Genomic DNA, 19,792 nt, shown 5'->3' on the forward strand with positions numbered 1-19,792 from the left:
AAGCAGAGTAAACTCTCACTAAGTGCCGAACACCATGCTAAGTGCTGATGTAGATACACGTTAGATCAGACACAGTCCCTGCCCCACATGGAGTCTCACTGGTAGTGTGAAGAGGAATTTTATTCCCATTTTACAGATAAAGCAACTGGGGCATGGGGTGGTTAAGTGATCTGCCCAAGATTAGGCAAGGTCATTTGACTTCCAGTCCACTGGGCCATGCTACAGATAGATCAATTAATCAACAAACCACTGCTGCAAACTTCCCAGCTTTGAACCTCTGCAGGGAGCGTAGCATGAAGCACTTCCCACAACCCTTGACGCATCAAGTTAAGGAAATAGGACATTTTTCTTTTCCAGTGCTCTGCTCTGGCCCCATTCATCTTTGTGTGTTTAGGGTGGAGGGAAGGATGGAGAAGAAAGGGAAGAATGGGTTTAAGTGTACGGAGAGAAAGGAGTGGGTTTGGAATGGGGGTGGTGTGGAAAAACGGAGGCTGCATGGATATAGCTTCTTAGAAAGGATGAAAGCTCCTGATCTACAGCTTTCAGAGTATTTTGCAAACACTGGTAGACTCAACATTTCTGGGTTAGGAATTCCTATCCTAGAGAATGAGCTGTCAGCAAACCTCAGAGGGAAGGCCTAAAGCCTGCCTGTCCCCAACCACCCCCCTACAAAACCTTGTCATGCACAGGCAGAGTACCCTTGTGCTTCAAAACTTTGCCTATTTAATTATGAGTCATCATGGCCCCTTCGGGGAAGAGTGAAGGGAAGGGGGAGAAATGAGTGGAGCCAGAGAGTCAGAGAGCATATTACTAGGGCAATTTTCCCAATTTCAGCTTTAAAAAAAAAAGAATAAAAAAGGGGTTGTGCTCAGCCTCCAAAGAGTTGGGAATGTGGCTGGCGGTGGCAGTCATATGGTTCTCCGGGGACCACAGAGGCATAAATCCAGCTGCTTTACAGAATCCTGGAGGGGCTCCGAGAAAAGATCTTTTTCCCCCTCCAAAGTCTAGGATCCTGAAGTGAAAAACTGAGCTCACAAAAAAAAGGAAAAGAAATACACCCACACAGAGACGGGGAAATCAAAGTTAACTGATCTGCCTAAGGTCCCAAAATTTCCATAAAAGAGCCAGAAATTTCTAATTCTCACTGTAAATTTTCCATCAAGGGTGTGCACCATTATACTAGAATTTTAGAAATCGCTATATACCTGCAAGTTTCTAAGCAAGTTTACCAACAAGTAGGTTGATCATTTCATTTCAGTTAAAAGCTAGGCCGCTGGGATATCATCCCAAACTTGGGCATCTTTCCCATCCTAATGTCAACTGTCAGTGTGGGATGGGTCAGGAGAGGGTGTAGGATAGCTAGGGTCTCAGGATGCTGGGACCTGAAGTGTGCAAATAACTCCGTATGCTCCAGCTAGGAAGTCCTACAATTTGAACTGAGCAAGATAGGTGAAGTAGTGTGGCTAACAGACATTTTATGCTTCTTCCAGTTCCACCTAAGGATATGGATACCAGCTATGGTCACCCCAACCACAAGGCACATTTATGATACCTAAAATCACGGCCTTTTTCACCTTTTTAACGGTGAAGGTAAAACCACGTATTTTATTTTCAGTAAATATTCATCACAGTAAGAGGGCAAACACCTAAACAAAGATAAAAATCACTGCAATGATATTCTGCATCTACATCCCAGCTCCAAAATTAGTCTAAAGGGTTGCCAAACGATTATCTACCGCAATAATCAATGAATGAATGGTTCCTACTGATTTCTTACAGAGTGTAGGGCATTGTGATCCCTGCCCAAGGCGCTTAAGGTCTGGCAGGAGAGACAAAGTAAATCACAGCTAGGGAAATAGCGGAGTGTAAGGTTTTGTACCCAAGTGCTTGTGGGCCTGGGCTTAGGGTGAAGTACTGAAGGTGTACAGATCTGAGGTACAGACAACATAGAAGGAAAAGTGGGAATGGGAAACAAAGACCTCACCAGGGGATGCCCTTTGGAGGAGATGTGATTTTAGGAGGGCTTTGAAGGTGGAGTGGTGGTCTGTCGGATAGGAGAGAGGATCTTGCATATCTCTGTAACTTACTTATTTATTCATTTATCTATCTATCTAAATACCATAATGTCGGTATTTAAGCGCTTACTATGTGCAGAGCATTGTTCTAAGTGCTGGGGGAGATACAGGGTCATCAGGCTGTCCCTCGTGAGGCTCACAGTCTTCATCCCCATTTTACAGATGAGGGAACTGAGGCCCAGAGAAGTGAAGTGACTTGCCCACAGTCACACAGCTGCCAAGTGACAGAGCCGGGATTCAAACCCATGACCTCTCTCAAGCCTGGGCTCTTTCCACTGAGCCACGCTGCTTCTCACCTATGCATTATAGTCATATTTTATTTTTTATTTAGAAATGTATCTATTTCTTTATATTAATGTCGGTCTGCCCCTCTAGACTGTGAACTTGTTGCAGCTGGAATGTGTCTGTTGTACTCTCCCAAGTGCTTAGTACAGTGCTTTGCGCACAGTAAGCACTCAATAAATACGACTGAATGAATGAGTGAAAGGAGGGAGCTCTAGCCTAGAGGGATGATACAGGCAAAGGCAGGAGAATGAGGTACAGAGAGTAGATTGGCAGTGAAGTGTGTGGGCTGGGACGTAGTAGGAAACCAAAGGGAGGAACCGGAGATCTGACTGGATGTCCAGAAGTCGATCTGTTTGATGCCAAGGTGAATGGGCAACCACTGGAGGATTCTGACTGGGGCGGTGTGGACTGAATTTTTTTTAGAAAAAATGATCCAGGCAGCACAGTGAAGTATGGACAGCAGTGGGAAGAGGCAGGAAGGTCAACAGGGAGCCAGATGAAGTAATCAAAGCGGGACAGGATGAGGGCTTGGATCGCATGGTAACAGTTGTCACAGCCAGCCCAGAAGAGCTTGTGAGAGGTGGAGAAGAAACCTGTCAACCTCATCCTGACTCCCCAGGTCACCCTCCGCTTCCAAAGTTCCTCTCCAATGCTCTCCGGGCTAACTCTGATGCCCTTCTGCCTCTCCTTTTGAGGCCACAGACCCGATTTATGAACCTGAATGTTGTGGTAACCAAGATTCTCACTGCATTACTATAATGGAATATCCTATCCCTAGTACTCCCCACCTCAGTCGGAGCAAAATGTTGCCAATGAAATCAACCTTTTCTATAAGAAAAATAAAGCTGCTTGAAATTGCCAGCATATCTAGTTCCTTTCACCTGGAAACAGCTAACATTCTCAAAAATTCCACAAAGATGGCATTAAATATTTTAAACACAATTTACTCTACAATAAATGCCAGTTTTTGCTTACTAAATAATTTTACAGGTTTATCCCGGTTAAGTATACAGCTTTATTTTATTCAACTTACGCACTGAAGGAAAGCTATTGGGTTCCAAGATGATATTCCTGATGGTGACACTGATTCCATGAGTGCAAGTGACAGGGAGACTCTTTTGGACACTTTAACCATGAAAATCCAATAGTGTACATTTTCTGGCCCTTCAACATTCGGGAAAGCATTGCTCAATGCTTAACCAATGGTTAAGAGGGGAAAAGTACAGCTCTCTTGTGTTATACTCTCCCCATGCCTTTAGTACGGTGTTCTGCACATAGTAAAGTGCTCAATAAATCCTATTGATTGACTGACTGACCTCCTACCAACAGGACACATGCTTAATTCATTTTGGCAGTTTTGATGATGGTTTGTGCTGAGCCATCCACGCTCTATCGACCGAGTCCCCGAGCCCCAGAGCATACAGTGAAAGATGACTGGTAGGGAGACCAGGAGTAGCCTGAGGTCACGGGACAGGGAGCACCACCCCCCCCGCTATGCCCTCATCCACTTGGTAAGCCTACAATATTAGTAGCCATACTGTCAACTATCATGATGATGATGGTATCTGTTAAGCACTTGTGATAAGCAACTTCATCTTGACTACGATACTCAAGAGTGGAAAGAGTTGGAGAGGAGCAATTTTCACTTTTGGTGAAAATTAGGGGAAAAGCAAAAAAAACATGAAATGACACACTAAATGATGAACAGAAACAGAATGCACTGTTTTTCCCCATCACGCGGGAGCCAGAAAGCGGCAGAGCACTGGACAGAGCAAACAGAAGTCCAGGGAATTCTTTAAGACAGCACCAGACTTTTTTCTGGGCAGATGTGGAAGGCCTGATTCCTGTGAAATCACCATGCCCATCCATAGGGGGAATACTCTGAGATCTACCTCACGGCCGGCTAAACCGTGCACTACGATTGTCACTGTACTTTCTGGGCAATGAATCCTTATCGCCAAGCAGTGCCCTTGTTCAGAGAAAGTACAATTTGGAAGACCTCCCTGCCCCCATTGTCTCCCCTCTCCAGTCCATACTTGATTCTGCTGCCCAGATCGTTTTTCTAAAACATCTTTCTGCACCCGTCTCCCCACTCCTCAAAATCCTCCAGTAGTTGCCCACTCTATCTATGCTCAAGCAGAAATTCTTAACAAGAGAACCCGGGTTCTAATTCCAGCCCCCTACTTTCTGCTGTGGGCAAGTCACTGAACTTTCCTGGGCCCCAAATTCCTCTTTTGTAAAAAAAAAAAAGCAATTAAATTCCTGTTCTCCCTCCCTCTTAGGCAGTGAGCCCCATGGGGAACAGGGACTGCGTTCGACCTAATGACCCTGTATCTACCTTAGAGCTCCGTTCAAGGCTTGAAATACAGTAAGAGCTTAAATACCCCAATTATTATTTGCTTTAAGGTACTCGATCAGCTCTGTCTCCCACTGCTTATTCTCACTCCGCTCCACCCTACTTTACTCTGCTTTACTCTTGGCACCAGCCACCCGCTCTCCTCCTTTCTGCCTGCAACTCTCTCCCCCTTCTCATCTGGCAGACCATTTGCTCTTCTCATCCTCAAGGCCCACCATATCAAGGAAATCAGACTCCTTCCAGGAGCCTTTCCCTAATTAATCTCTCACCTCTCCACCGTATTTCCCCATCTAGGCTTCAGCAATTCCATGTCACCTAAGCACCTAAGAGTACCCACACACTTAAGGCTTATGTACATATCTTTATATTCTATTACTTCCCCCTACCTATATTCCAGTTCCTTTCTCCCCAGCTAGACTGTAAGCTCCCGTCTACTAACTACTGTAGTCTTCCAAGCACATAGTACAATACTCCACACAAAATGTTCAATTTTACCTATGACTAGTTGGATACAACTGTAGATATCAAAGGAGTAGTGTACAAAGTTTAATTCACACTCAGCACTGCACCAGCCAGAAACAGGGGACTATTGATTTTTTCATGCATCCTTTCCTGGGCCAGGCCAGTAGAAGAACACATAACAGGAGATAATGGCTTACCCTGCTTCTACTCTCCTGTGGTCTGGAGCCAGTTAGTACATCCTTGTGTTCACTCGTGATTGTGCACTTCCAATGTACAGACTATTGGCAAGTGAAAAAATAATGAAGTGCTATTCTACAGCGATATTGAATCACTACTTAGTAACTGCAATAGTTTTTAGTCAGCTCAGGTTTAAATTACAGATACTACAACTAGGAGGAAGTCTAATTTCATGAATGTGTTCATTTTTAAACTATACTTTTCCCAATCGTTTTATGAAAAAACTACTTACCATGCAAATGATCCTTCCATTTTCATTAACATATCCATTTCCAACCCAAAAAAAATTGGAAACACACACGTATGTAATTTCAGAAGCTATTTTCCAATTATTTCCCCCAATCTACTCTCCAAAGTTTTGGTTCTACCTAACCTATATATATATATATATAATATTATTATCAACTGCCTAACAAATGCCACTATTATTATCATCATTAATAATAATAATAATAGTGGTATTTGTTAAGGGCTTACTAGGTGCCAGACACTGTACCAAGTGCTGGGATCAATACAAGTACATCGGGTTGGATACAGTTCCTGTCCCACATGGGGTCCAAGTCTTAACCCCCATTTGACAGATGAAGTAATTGAGGCACAGTGAAGTGACATGACATGCCACAGCAGATAAATGGAGGATCTGGGATTCGAACCCAGTCCTTATGACCCCCCGGGCCCGTGCTCTATCTACTAGGCATGCTGCTTTGAAAGACCCCCGTCCTGCTCATTCACCCTCCACACTATGAGGAAAGAATTCCTAGCCCCTCCATCTATCCAAATCATTCACTTCCACGCCAGGAGGAATCTCAGTGGGGAAATGCTCCCACCCAAGCAGGCTGCAGACATCTCCACAACAGTACCCGTTATTGGGCAGGGACCGTCTCTATCTCTTGCCGAACTGTACATTCCAAGCACTTAGTACAGCGCTCTGCACATAGTAAGCGCTCAATAAATACGACTGAATGAATGAATGAAAGTATGAGCCCACTATCAATCAGCCCCTAATCAGGGAACCAGGGGCTGCAGTGCCGGAGAGAGGCTGGCCCTCCTTGGCCAACCAGAGTCCCGCCAATCGCCGCTCCGGCTGGCGAAGGGTAAAGGGAAATTCCTGCAGCAGCATGAGGCCTGTTCAAGTTTTAGAACATCGGGAAGACCATGGCTGCTGGCACTGTTTTCTTTTGTATGTGTCGGTTGCCAGCCTCTTCTTTCCCCTTATTCTTGGGAGTCCCTTGGGTACTGTGACAGCATCTAATTTTCTTTCATTTATTTTTTCCTCCGGCACTTAGTACAGAACCCTGCATGCGGTAAGTGCTTAGTAAATTACCACTACTCCACAGCGTCACAAAAGGATTTTTTAACCAGTGATCGAAAATACAGTCCCTTTGTTTAATCAATGGTATTTACTGAGCGCTTACTTTGTACAGAGCACTGTACTCGGTGCTTGGGAGAGCACAATGCAACAGAACTGATAGGCACAAGGACCTTATTATAGTATAGAAGGGGATTTTATTAACCAGTTTTCATCCTTGATGTCATTCTATAAAAAATGAGTTATCAGGGTACATTTTCCCACAACACCTGGATTCTTCTAACCAGACGTGTGGGTAAGGTTCTTGGACATGCACGCGACATCGATCGAGTGTATTACAAGGCCGGTTTTCGTGAACACAGGGTTCTTTGATCGAGAAAACCCCAGCATTCTAGAACTGATTATTTTGCTGTGGCTACTACTGCAGCACAACATTTTAGGGACTGCATCTTTAAAAACTTGATTTAGAATGATTAAGTTGAAGATATCTAGTAAAATAAGAATGAAATTTTCTAAGGAATTATCTTGATTCTTTGATTTTTGGTGGCCACACTGAACAGCCCCATTACCACGAATCTGTATTTCATGAAGGCAGCAAAGCCAGCAATAGGCTGCTGCTGAATCACAAATTACTTTTGGTTGAAGCACAAGTACAGCACGTCCCCTTTCATAGGATCCACTTCTTTGGATAAATTACCGTTTTTTATTTCGGAACACCAGATAAGTTACCCTTTTATTCTGATTCTAAATCGTGACTCGCAATTTAGCGACATCCACACCCACACATTTTTCAGAATGTCGATAACTCTAGTGTTGAACTATTTAGCATACTGTTTGCTGCACCAGCATTTTTATTCCATTATGTCAATCAAATCTAAACATACCCTAGAACAGAATAAGCTTTGCCCAGGAAGCCTGTTGGTAAGGTATTATTAAATTCTGGAAAGATCTCAACTTCAGTAGGGAAGGTTTAGGCACACTCTCTTTTAAATCTTTTTCAAGCTTCTTTTCATAAGAAAAGCAATAACGAAGGATTCTTTTTTTTATATACATTATAATAAAATGCTTCCCTACCTCTTAGATTGTGAACTTCATGTTAGACTGTGAGCCTCCTGGAGGAGAGGGGCTGTGTCAGATCTCATTCACTTGTATCTACCCCAGCATGCTTATAGTAAGCGCTTCATCTCTATATAGATATATAGATACCCTCATTATTACTATGACTTTCTATTATGGATAATTTTGTATAGTAGATGTCACAGTAAGTAGTTTTGACAAATCAGAAAGAGCCAAGAAACAAAACACAGCCCAGAGAAAGGAAGCACTCTGCTGAAATGCCATTTTTCAGCACAGAAAGCAGATGCAGCTCTAAAACAGAAAATCTATATTGATTGATGATGTCTGTGTGAAGGCAAAAACCTTTTTATTGAGGTTTTAGGTCTCCTTTCCAACAAAAACATAGGGTAGATATTACAGCTACCCGGCAGATAGTAAAGATTTTAAAGCCACATTTAGTCCTTTCATCAGTATTCAGAGTAAAATATCACCTGTACATTATGAGATCTTTGCTAATCAATGAGCGTCCTGAAATCAAATATTCTCCATCTCAGAAAAGTGCGTTTCTTCTCTTTTTACTTAGTGAAAAGAGCAACTGGTTTAAACAAAACTCAGATGATTCATCAAAGTTGTAATTAACCCAACTGATATACCGATATGTATATGTATAGATATCCACATAGAAAGCACTGAGAACACTCAGGTTGCAAACAGTAATTGCTGCAGTTTACATCACTGCTGTGGGTGGAGTTAACACTCTTAAATTTAACACAGGAAAGTCAGGAATAAAAACAAAGAGATACATAGTCCTTTCCATGAAAGCTTTTTGGGAAACTACCGGATTCTGCATTGCCTAAAGGCATCCCAAAAGATCCATCATGATGGGTAACAACGCAAAAAAAAAATTCCCCAAACATCTCTATTTGGTCATTTAAAAGGTGGAGGGGAAAAAAGCCCCACAAATCTAATATGGCAGCTGGAAACAGTTTATGCTTTCACATACAAACATGGCTCAGAAATGACTTGAGTGTATATAAATTCAATCGATTATGCCAGCATAAAAACATTCAAAAGGAAAATGGTCACTTTCAGATTTCCAAAATAAGCTTTCCAACCAAGTTTCTAGCAACAATCAAATATTTTCTCTCTCCTGGCTAACAGAAAAGAAAAATATAAGGGCAACTGTGATGGAAGATTACAGGAACGGGTAAACACGGCCCCTCAACCAACATTCTCATCTCCATAATGTGAGGTAGCACAGTGTTTTCCTTAAAGCACCCATGCTACCAGAGAACACCGCAAACTGGTCTTTCAAGTGTAGAACACATGCCCTTTCTTTTTAAAAATAAATATGGTTTCCTGCACTGCCTTTTGAGGAAAAAGAGAGGGTGACTGGCAAAAGATTCTCCACTCCTCCATTCAGGTATAGGATGAGGAAGGAAAGGTATACTTTTTGGGGAATAACGGAATGTAATTGACATCCCTCTGGGAGAAAAAGACGATCCCCACCCGGTTGCTATTGTTTTGGTGTGACCTTGGGCATGCAGGCTAATCGTGTTGCTTCAGTTTAGCTATTTGCAAAGTGAGAAAGCTACCACTTACCCCTTGGGGATGTTATGGGCTGTAATTAATCCCCTGCAATCATTAACTTGGAGTCAGTGTGCGTAAAAAGGTGTCACACCAAAAGGTGTCAGGTGCTTTTTCTTCGGCCATAGGAGCCCTTACTGCAAGACTGCCCTTTTTATTTTATTTTTGGTGTTTGGGGGAGGAACCTCTCCTTTATTTACTTGTACTGATGTCTGTCTCCCCACCCCTCTCGACTGGGACCTTGCTGTGGGCTGGGAATTCATTCATTCAATTGTATTTATTGAGCAATTACTGTGTACAGAGCACTGGACTAAGGGCTTGGAATATACAATTCAGCAACAGAGACCATTCATTCATTCAATCATATTTATTGAGCATTTACTGTGTGCAGAGCACTGGACTAAGCGCTTGGAACGGACATTTCAGCAACAGATAGAGGCAATTTATTCATTCATTTAATCGTATTTATTGAGCGCTTTCTGTATGTAGGGCAATGGACTAAATGCTTGGAATGGACAATTCAGCAACAGATAGAAACTGTCCCTGCCCGACAATGGGCTCACAGTCTAAATAATAATAATGTTGGCATTTGTTAAGAGCTTACTCTGTGCCAAGCACTGTTCTAAGCGCTCTAACAGGGATATCACTGGTCTATAGTTGCACTGTACTCTCCCGAGCGCTTAGTACAGCGCTCGGCACGCCTTAAGTGCTTAATAAACCCGATCTTGATGCTATTAACGTGGCTTAGTGCAAAGAGCCGGGGCTTGGGAGGCAGAGGTCGTGGGTTCCAATGCCGGCTCCGCCACTTGTCAGCTGCGTGACTTGGGGCAAGTCACTTCACTTCCCTGGGCCTCATTTCCCTCATCTGGAAAATGGGGATGAAGCCTGTGAGCCCCACGTGGGACAATCTGATCATCTTGGACGCCCACCCCAGCGCTTAGAACAGTGCTTCGCACATAACAAGCACTAAACAAATGACATTATTATATTAGTATTATTTTGTTAATGAGGTGTACATCCCCTTGATTCTATTTATCATGATAATGTTATCTTGTTTTTGTTTTGCTCTGTTTTGGTCTGCCGTCTGTCTCCCCCAATTAGACTGTGAGCCCGTCATTGGGCAGGGATGGTCTCTACCTGTGACCCAACTGTCCATTCCAAGCGCTTAGTACAGTGCTATGCACATAGTAAGCGCTCAATAAATACTACTGAATGAATATTATCTTCTTGTTTTGTTGTCTGTCTTCCCCCCCACCGCCTTCTGGACTGTGAGCCCATCGTCAAGCAGGGATGGTCTCTGTTGCCCAAATGTCCAAGCACTCAGTCCAGTGCTCTGCACCTAGTAAGCGCTCTATAAATGTGACTGAATGAAATGGCCTCTATCTGTTGCTGAATTGCCCATTCCAAGCGCTCATCCCAGTGCTCTGCACCTAGTAAGCGCTGTATAAATACGACTGGCTGAATGAATAATAATGTTGGTATTTGTTAAACGCTTACTAGGTGCAGAGCACTGTTCTAAGCGCTGGGGTAGATACAGGGTAATCAGGTTGTCCCAGGTGAGGCTCACAGTTAATCCCCCATTTTACAGATGAGGTAACTGAGGCACAGAGAAGTGAAGTGACTTGCCCACAGTCACACAGCTGACAAGTGGCAGAGCCGGGAGTCGAACCCATGACCTCTGACTCCGAATTGCCGCTATCTGTTGCTGAATTGCCCATTCCAAGGCTCAGGTCAGTGCTCTGCACCTAGTAAGCACTCGATAAATACGACTGAATGAATCAATTGCCTCTATCTGTTGCTGAACTGTCCGAGCGCTCAGTCCAGTGCTCTGCACCTAGTAAGCGCTCTATAAATACGACTGACTGAATTGCCTCTATCTGTTGCTGAATTGCCCATTCCAAGCGCTCAACCCAGTGCTCTGCACGTAGTAATTGCTCTATAAATACGACTGAATGAATGAATGGCCTCTATCTGCTGCTGAATTGACCATTTCAAGCGCTCAGTCCAGTGCTCTGCACCTAATAAGCACTCTATAAATACGACTGAAAAATGAATTGCCTCTGTTGCTAAATTGTCCATTCCAAGCGCTCAGCCCAGTGATCTGCGCCTAGTAAGCGCTCTATAAATACGACTGACTGAATTGCCTCTATCTGTTGCTGAATTGTCCATTCCAAGCACTCAGCCCAGTGCTCTGCACCTAGTAAGCGCTCCATAAATCCGACTGCATGAATGAATTGCCTCTATCTGTCGCTGAACTGTCCAAGTGCTCAGCCCAGTGCTCTGCACCTAGTAATCGCTCCATAAATACAACTGCATGAATGAATGAAGTGCTTCTATCTGCTGCTGAATTGCCCAAGCGCTCACCCAGTGTTCTGCACCTAAGCACTCCCTAAATCCGACTGCATGAATGAATGAAGTGCCTCTATCTGTCGCTGAACTGCCCAAGCGCTCAGCACCTAAGCACTCCCTAAATCCAACTGCATGAATGAATGAAGTGCCTCTATCTGTTGCTGAATTGCCCAAGCGCTCAGCCCAGTGTTCTGCACCTAAGCACTCCCTAAATCCGACTGCATGAATGAATGAAGTGCCTCTATCTGTCGCTGAACTGCCCAAGCGCTCAGCACCTAAGCACTCCCTAAATCCGACTGCATGAATGAATGAAGTGCCTCTATCTGTTGCTGAATTGCCCAAGCGCTCAGCCCAGTGCTCTGCACCTAAGCATTCCCTAAATCCGACTGCATGAATGAAGTGCCTCTATCTGACGCTGAATTGCCCAAGGGCTCAGCCCAGTGCTCTGCACCTAAGCATCCCTAAATCCGACTGCATGAATGAATGAAGTGCCTCTGTCTGCTGCTGAATTGCCCAAGCGCTCAGCCCAGTGCTCTGCACCTAAGCTTCCTAAATCCGACTGCATATGAATGAAGTGCCTCTATCTGCGCTGAACTGCCCAAGCGCTCAGCCCAGTGCTCTGCACCTAAGCATCTCCCTAAATCCGACTGCAATGAATGAATGAAGTGCCTCTGTCTGCTGCTGAATTGCCCAAGCGCTCAGCCCAGTGCTCTGCACCTAAGCATTCCCTAAATCCGACTGCATGAATGAAGTGCCTCTATCTGACGCTGAATTGCCCAAGGGCTCAGCCAGTGCTCTGCACCTAAGCATTCCCTAAATCCGACTGCATGAATGAATGAAGTGCCTCTGTCTGCTGCTGAATTGCCCAAGCGCTCAGCCCAGTGCTCTGCACCTAAGCCCTTCCTAAATCCGACTGCATGAATGAATGAAGTGCCTCTGTCTGCTGCTGAACTGCCCAAGCGCTCAGCCCAGTGCTGCGCACCTAAGCGCTCCCTAAATCCGACTGCATGAAGGAAGGACCGGGTGAAACGAACCCCGGGCAGCCCCGGGGGGAAGAGGGGGTGCGGGAGAATGGGGTTCACCCACCTTGTATGACATGTTCCGGCGAGATGGTCTTCTTCTCCGACTTGTTGCAGATCTCGTTGGCCTCGGAGGAGATGAGGTGGATGAATTCGGTGCAGCAGTTCACCACCAGCTCCCGGGCATCGTTGGCCACCCGGACGTTGGGCAGAGTCTCTTTGATCATCTTATTGATGGCGGCCCGGGGGATGGTCAGGTCGTCATCGTTCCCGGACGACGAGGCCATCGTCTCTTCCCCTCCGACTCGCCCGCTGGGGAGGGGATGGCCTCCCGGAAAGGCGGGGGAAACTGAGGCACGCCCCCCCGCCCCCTCCCCACCCGGGCCTCAATGGCGGGCCCTCGGGTTCCTCTCTACGCCGCCCCAGAGGCCTTCGGCACCCGCCGCCGCCCCCGGACCATCCTTCGGGCCCCGCCGCCGCCTCACCACATGTCGGCGACTCCCACCTGTCGTCGGCCGGTCCCGATAGGGGGGGGGGAGGGGGGTCGGGGGGGAGGAGGCCGGGCCCCGGGGGTCAAAGGTCACGGAGGCCCCCGCCAGGCAGGGCCGCCCCCCTCACAGCCAGACGACCGCCCGCTCCCGACACCCTCCGCGCCGGCAGCGGAAGTGCCCGCCCCCCCCACTTCCGGCCAGCGCGGCCCACGCCCCGCCCTCAGGCCCTCAGGCCTTCACCTCCTCACCTTGCTCTTAGGCCCTGCCTGCCTTGCAGCAGGAAGAGACACCATGTTATCATACTCCTTCAAAAGAAACACCATGTTATCATACTCCTTCATTCCTCCCATCATAAAGAAATAAAAATCATTTTAAGCGTTGTCATTTATTTGGGATAGAGGCCTTCCATCATAAAGCCTTTCAGCCTATGCCTTCATTCCTTGCATCGGAAATCATGGCAGCGTATTCCTTCTTTCCTTCCATCGTGGATGAAAATGATTTCATCGTATTCCTGCTTTCCTTCCATCAGAAATAAAAATCATTTCATCGTACTCCCTTCCAGCAGGAATGAATAAAAATCATTTCATCGTATTCCTTCTTCCGTCGTAAATAAAAAGCATTTCATCGTATTCATCCTTCCATCATTCATTTTCCTTCATTTTCCATCAAAATAAAAATCATCTTTATTGTTCCTTCTTCCTTCCATCATAAATAAAAATCATTTCATCGTATTCCTTCTTTCCTTCCATCAGAAATGAATAAAAATTCATTTTCATATTCCTTCTTTCCTTCCATCAGAAATGAATAAAAATTATTTCATCGTATTCCTTCTTTCCTTCCATCATAAATAAAAATCATTTCATCGTATTCCTTCATTCCTTCCATCATAAATAATTTCATCATCTTCCTTCATTTCTTCCATCATAAATAAATAAAAATCATTTCATCGTATTCCTTCATTCCTTTCCTTCCATCATAAATAAATAAAAATCATTTCATCGTATTCCTTCATTCCTTCTTTCCTTCCATCATAAATAAAAATCATTTCATTGTATTCCTTCTTTCCTTCCATCATAAATAAGAATAATTTCATCGTATTCCTTCATTCCTTCATTCCTTCCATCATAAATAAAAATAACTTAATCGTATTCCTTCCTTCCTTCCTTCCTTCCATCATAAATAAAAAATAATAATTTCATCGTATTCCTTCCTTCCATCATAAATAAATAATAATTTTATCATTTATTGGGCTAGATGCCTTCATTTCTTCAATCATAACTAAATAAAAATAATTTTATCGGAATTATTGATTGGGATAGATGCCTTCATTCCTTTCATCATAAATAAATAAAAATAGTTTTATCGTATTCCTTCAGTCTTTCATTCCTTCATTCCTTCATTTCTTCCATCATAAATAAATAAAAATAATTTTATCGGTATTATTTACTGGGATAGATGCCTTCGTTCCTTTCATCATAAATAAATAAAAATAGTTTTATCGTATTCCTTCACTCCTTCATTCCTTCATTCCTTCCATCATAAATAAAAATAACTTTATCGGTATTATTTATTGGGATAGATGCCTTCATTCCTTTCATCATAAATAAAAATATTTTTATCGGATTCCTTCATTCCTTCATTTCTTCCATCATAAATAAATAAAAAGAATTTTATCAGTATTATTTATTGGGATAGCTGCCTTCATTCCTTCAATCATAACAAAATAAAAATAATTTTATCGGTATTATTTATTGGGATAGATGCCTTCATTCCTTCAATCATAAATAAATAAAAATAATTTTATCAGTATTATTTATTGGGAGAGATGCAAGGTCATCAGGATGTTTCCCCCCACCCCACCAGACTTCATCTGCCTTTTACAGAGGAGGGAACGGGGCCCCTGAGAAGTGACTTAATAATGGTGGGATTTGTTAAGCGCTTACTATGGGCCAAGCACTCTTCTAACTGCTGGGAGAGATGCAAGGTCATCAGGTTGTCCCCCCCCAGATTTCTTCCGCCTTTTACAGAGGAGGGAACGGGGACACTGAGAAGTGACTTAATAATGATGGGACTTGTTAGCGCTTACTATGGGCCAAGCACTCTTCTAAGCGCTGGAGATAGATACAGAGTCATCAGGGGGGACTCACAGTCTTCATCCTCCTTTTACAGAGAAGGAACTGGGGTACAGAGAATAATAATGTTGGTATTTGTTAAGCGCTTACTATGTGCAGAGCACTGTTCTAAGCGCTGGGGTAGACACAGGGGAATCAGGTTGTCCCACGTGGGGCTCACAGTCTTCATCCCCATTTTACAGATGAGGTAACTGAGGCACCGAGAAGTTAAGTGACTTGCCCACAGTCACACAGCTGACAAGTGGCAGAGCTGGGATACGAACCCATGACCTCTGACTCCATAGCCCATGCTCTTCCCACTGAGCCACGCTGCTTCTCTAAGTGAAGTGACAATAATGATGGGGTTTTTTAAGCGCTTACTGTGTGCCAAGCATTCTTCTAAGCGCTGGGATAGATAGAGTCATCAGGTGGGGCTCACAGTCTTCATCCTCATTTTACAGAGGAGGGAACTGGGGCACCGAGAAGTGAAGTGACTTAATAATGATGGGGTTTGTTAAAGACTTACTATGGGCCAAGCACTCTTCTAAGTGCTGGGATAGATGCAAGGTCATCAGGTTGTCCGCACAGTCTTCATCTTCCTTTTACAGAGGAGGGAACTGGGGCACCGAGAAGTGAAGTGACTTAATAATGATGGGACTTGTTAAGCGCTTACTATGTGCCAAGCACTGTTCTAAGCACTGGGATAGATGCAAGGTCATCAGGTTGTCCCCCACAGTCTTCACCCTCCTTTTACAGAGGAGGGAACTGAGGCACTAAGAAGTGAAGCGACAATAATTATGGGATTTCTTAAGCGCTTACTATGCGCCAAGCACTCTTCTAAGCGCAGGGATAGATGCAAGGTCATCAGGTTGTCCCCACAGTCTTCATCCTCCTTTTACAGAGGAGGAACTGAGGCAGTGAGAAGTGAAGTGACTTAATAATGATGGGATTTCTTAAGTGCTTACTATGGGCCAAGCATTCTTCTAAGCGCTGGTATAGATCCAAGGTCATCAGGTTGTCCCCCACAGTCTTCACCCTCATTTTACAGATAAGGGAACTGAGGCACAGAGAAGTAAAGTGACTTGCCCCAAGTCACACAGCAGAGAAGTGGCAGCGCCGGAATTAGAATCCACGACCTCTGACTCCCAAGCCCGGCCTCTTTCCATTAAGCCACACTGCTTCTCCAATCATTTCATTCAATCGTGTTTATTGAGCGCCTACCGCATGTAGACCACTGGACTAAGCACTTGGCAAGCAGAGTTCGGCAACGCCCAGAGATGATCCCCACCCAACAACGGGCTCACAGTCTAGAAAGGGGGAAGATAGGTGACAAAACAAGTAGACAGGCAGCACTACGGTCAAACTTGATAAATAGAACCATAGATAAAGGCACATTATAAATAAAATAAATAAAGCGATACATACGTACAAATATACACCAGTACTGTGGGGAGCGGAAGGGGGTTAGAGAGGAGGTTAGACAGTGATTTTACAGTCTAAAGGGAGAGACAGATATTAATATGAATGAACAAATTACGGATATGCTCTTAAGTGTGCAAGAGGGGAGGTGAATAAAGGGAGCAAATCCAGGTGATGCAGAAAAGAGAGGGAGAAGGGGAAATGAGGACTCTTGGAAGAGATGTGCCTTCAATGAGGCTTTGAAGATACATACAGAAAGTAATTGTCTATCTGATACAAAAAGGGAGGATGTTCTAGGCCAGAGGCAAGAGGCTGGGAGTGAGATAGGCAAGATGGAGGCAGAGTGAGAAGGTTAGCATTAGAGGAGCAAAGTGTGCGGGCTGGTTGGTAGGAAGAGAGTAGTGAGGTGAAGTAGAATGGGGCAAGGTGATTGACCGCTTTAAAGCCGATAGTAAGGAGTTTCTGTCTGATGAGGAAGTTGGTGGGCAATCGAGGTTCTGGAGATGTGGGGAAACATGGATTGAACACTTTTCAGAAAAACGATACAGGTAGTGGAGTGAAGCGGGGAGAGACAGAAGGCAGGGAGGTCACCAAGGAGGCTGATAGAGTCATCAAGGTGAGATAGGATAAGTGCTTGGATTAACGTCGTAGTAGTTGGGATGGAGAGGAAAGGGGGGATTTTAGTGATGCTGTGAAGGCTGAACTCACAACAGGATTTAGTAATGGGCTGAAGATGTGGGTTGAATGACAGAGACGAGTCAAGGATATTGCCAAAGTTACAGGCTTGTAAGACAGGAAAGATGGTGGTGCTGTTTCCAGGGATGGGAAAAGTTATGGGGAGGACAGGGTTTGGATGGGAAGATAAGGAGTTCTGTTTTGGACATGTTAAGTTTGAAACGACAGCAGGTCATCCAAATAGAGATGTCTTGAAGACAAGAGGAAATGTGAGACTGCAGAGAAGGAGAGCTCTCCTTACTGAGAGCTCACCTCCTCCAGGAGGCCTTCCCAAACGGAGCCCTCCCTTTCCCTCTACCCCTCCTCTCCTCCCCATTCCCCCTACTCCCTCCCTCTGCTCTACCCCTCCCCCTCCCCACAGCACTTGGGTATATTTGTATATATTATTTATTACTCTATCTTATTAATGATGTGTATATATCTATGATTCTATTTATCTTGATGGTATTGATGCCTACTTGTTTTGTTTTGCTGCCTCCCCGTTTTAGACTGTGAGCCTGTTGTTGGGCAGGGATTGCCTCTGTTGCCGAATTGTACAGTTCAAGCGCTTAGTACAGTGCTCGGCACACAGTAAGCACTCAATAAATACGATTGAATGAATGAGTGAATGAGAGATTAGGGCTGTAGATGTAGATTTGGGATCATCCGCATATGAGGTGGTAATTGAAGTCATTGGTAAGTACTTAGATCAGCATCAGTAAGGCAGTTTGAATGTAAAGGACAATGGCGGGTGTTAGCACCATGTGAAGACAGAGGCGACAGTGTTTTGGTGAAATTGAATATGTGTGGGATGAGAGAGATGAGTGGAGGACCAAACCGAGGTTACAGACTTGTGCATTCATTCAGTTGTATTTATTGAGCATTTACTGAGTGCAGAGCACTGTATTACGCGTTTGGGAGAATAATAATAAATAATAGTGATGTGGTATTGTTAAGAGCTTTACTATAGTGTACTGTTGAAGGGCGTGGGGTAAGATACAGGGTAATCAGGTTGTCCCACGTGAGGCTCACACTCTTAATCTCATTTTACAGATGAGGTAACTGAGGCACAGAGAAGGTAAGTGACTTGCCCACAGACAACCACAAGTTGACAAGTGGCGAGAGCCAGAATTTGAACCCATGACCTCTGACTCCCAAGCCCGAGCACTTTCCAACTGAGCCATGCTGCTTCAATAAACAGACACATTTAACTGCCCCACAATGAGCTCACAGCTCTTATGTGCGTGTCTGTAAGTTATTTACATTTATGTCTGTCTCGCCCCTCTAGACTATGAGTTCATTGTGGGCAAGCAGTGTATGTTTGTTGTTTATATCCGTACTCTCCCTAGCGCTTAGTACAGTGCCATCGCATACAGTAAGCGGCTCAATAAATACTATTGAATAACATGAATGAATCTATGGGGCTGGGGAGAAGGAATGAATTTAGGGAGCAAGGCAGGGAGACGCAGAAGGGAGTGGGAGAAGAGGAAGGGGGGCTCAATCAGGGAAGGCCTCTTGGGAGAAGATGTGCCTTGGATCTGGAGGGGACGGGGTGGAAAGGCCTGGAATACTACTATCAATCTGTTTGGCCTGAAATGCTATTTATCAATCCATTCTCAGAGTGGACTCAATGGTAGGACTACGTGGTTTGCAAACTGTTAACCTGTATCTGCATCACCATTTTCATCTCGCCCGTCAAACGGCAGGGACTGTCTCTATCTGTTGCCGACTTGTTCATTCCAAGCGCTTAGTACAATGCTCTGGCACATTAGTAAGCGCTCAATAAATACTTATTGAATTGAATTAATCGTCCATTTTGTTAGGGTCGCGCTTACCGTTAAGCTTGCCATTTGCGAGCTGGGCCAAAAATGATTTTTAAAAAGCCTACTTGTTCAATGAAAACACAGCCATAGACCTGATTAGGGTCAGATTGTAAGCCCTTTGTAATAATAATGTTGGTATTTGTTAAGTGCTTATTATGTGCAGAGCACTGTTCTAAGCGCTGGGGAGATACAGGGTAATCAGGTTGTCCCACGTGAGGCTCACAGTTAGTCCCCATTTTATAGATGAGGTAACTGAGGCACAGAGAAGTGAAGTGACTTGCCCACGTCACACAGCTGACAAAGTGGCAGAGCGGGAGTCGAACCCATGACCTCTGACTCGAAGCCCCGGCTCTTTCCACTGAGCCACGCTGCTTCAGCTGCTATGTCCAATCTGATTATTTTGTAATTCGCCCAACTTGAAGTGCCTAATAACTAAATTCTTGTGAAGTTAGATGCTTTCTTAAATGTAAGGAACTTAGAAGTTTTCTAACCTGCCCAC

At 44.5% G+C, this 19,792-nt stretch overlaps 1 protein-coding gene across 1 annotated transcript in view; it reads right to left on the reverse strand.

Moving 5' to 3' along the window:
* Window positions 1-13,253, reverse strand: part of DR1 (down-regulator of transcription 1) — a 28,640-nt gene extending 15,387 nt beyond the window's left edge. Inside the window, exon 1 of the mRNA XM_029062969.2 lies at window positions 12,803-13,253. Within this exon, the coding sequence (XP_028918802.1) occupies window positions 12,803-13,022 (220 nt within the window). The 5' untranslated portion in view covers window positions 13,023-13,253. The remainder of the gene's footprint in view (window positions 1-12,802) is intronic.
* Between the last annotated feature and the right edge of the window lie 6,539 nt (window positions 13,254-19,792).

Source organism: Ornithorhynchus anatinus, chromosome 4 (genome assembly GCF_004115215.2).
Source record: "Ornithorhynchus anatinus isolate Pmale09 chromosome 4, mOrnAna1.pri.v4, whole genome shotgun sequence".
Lineage (NCBI taxonomy): Eukaryota > Metazoa > Chordata > Mammalia > Monotremata > Ornithorhynchidae > Ornithorhynchus > Ornithorhynchus anatinus.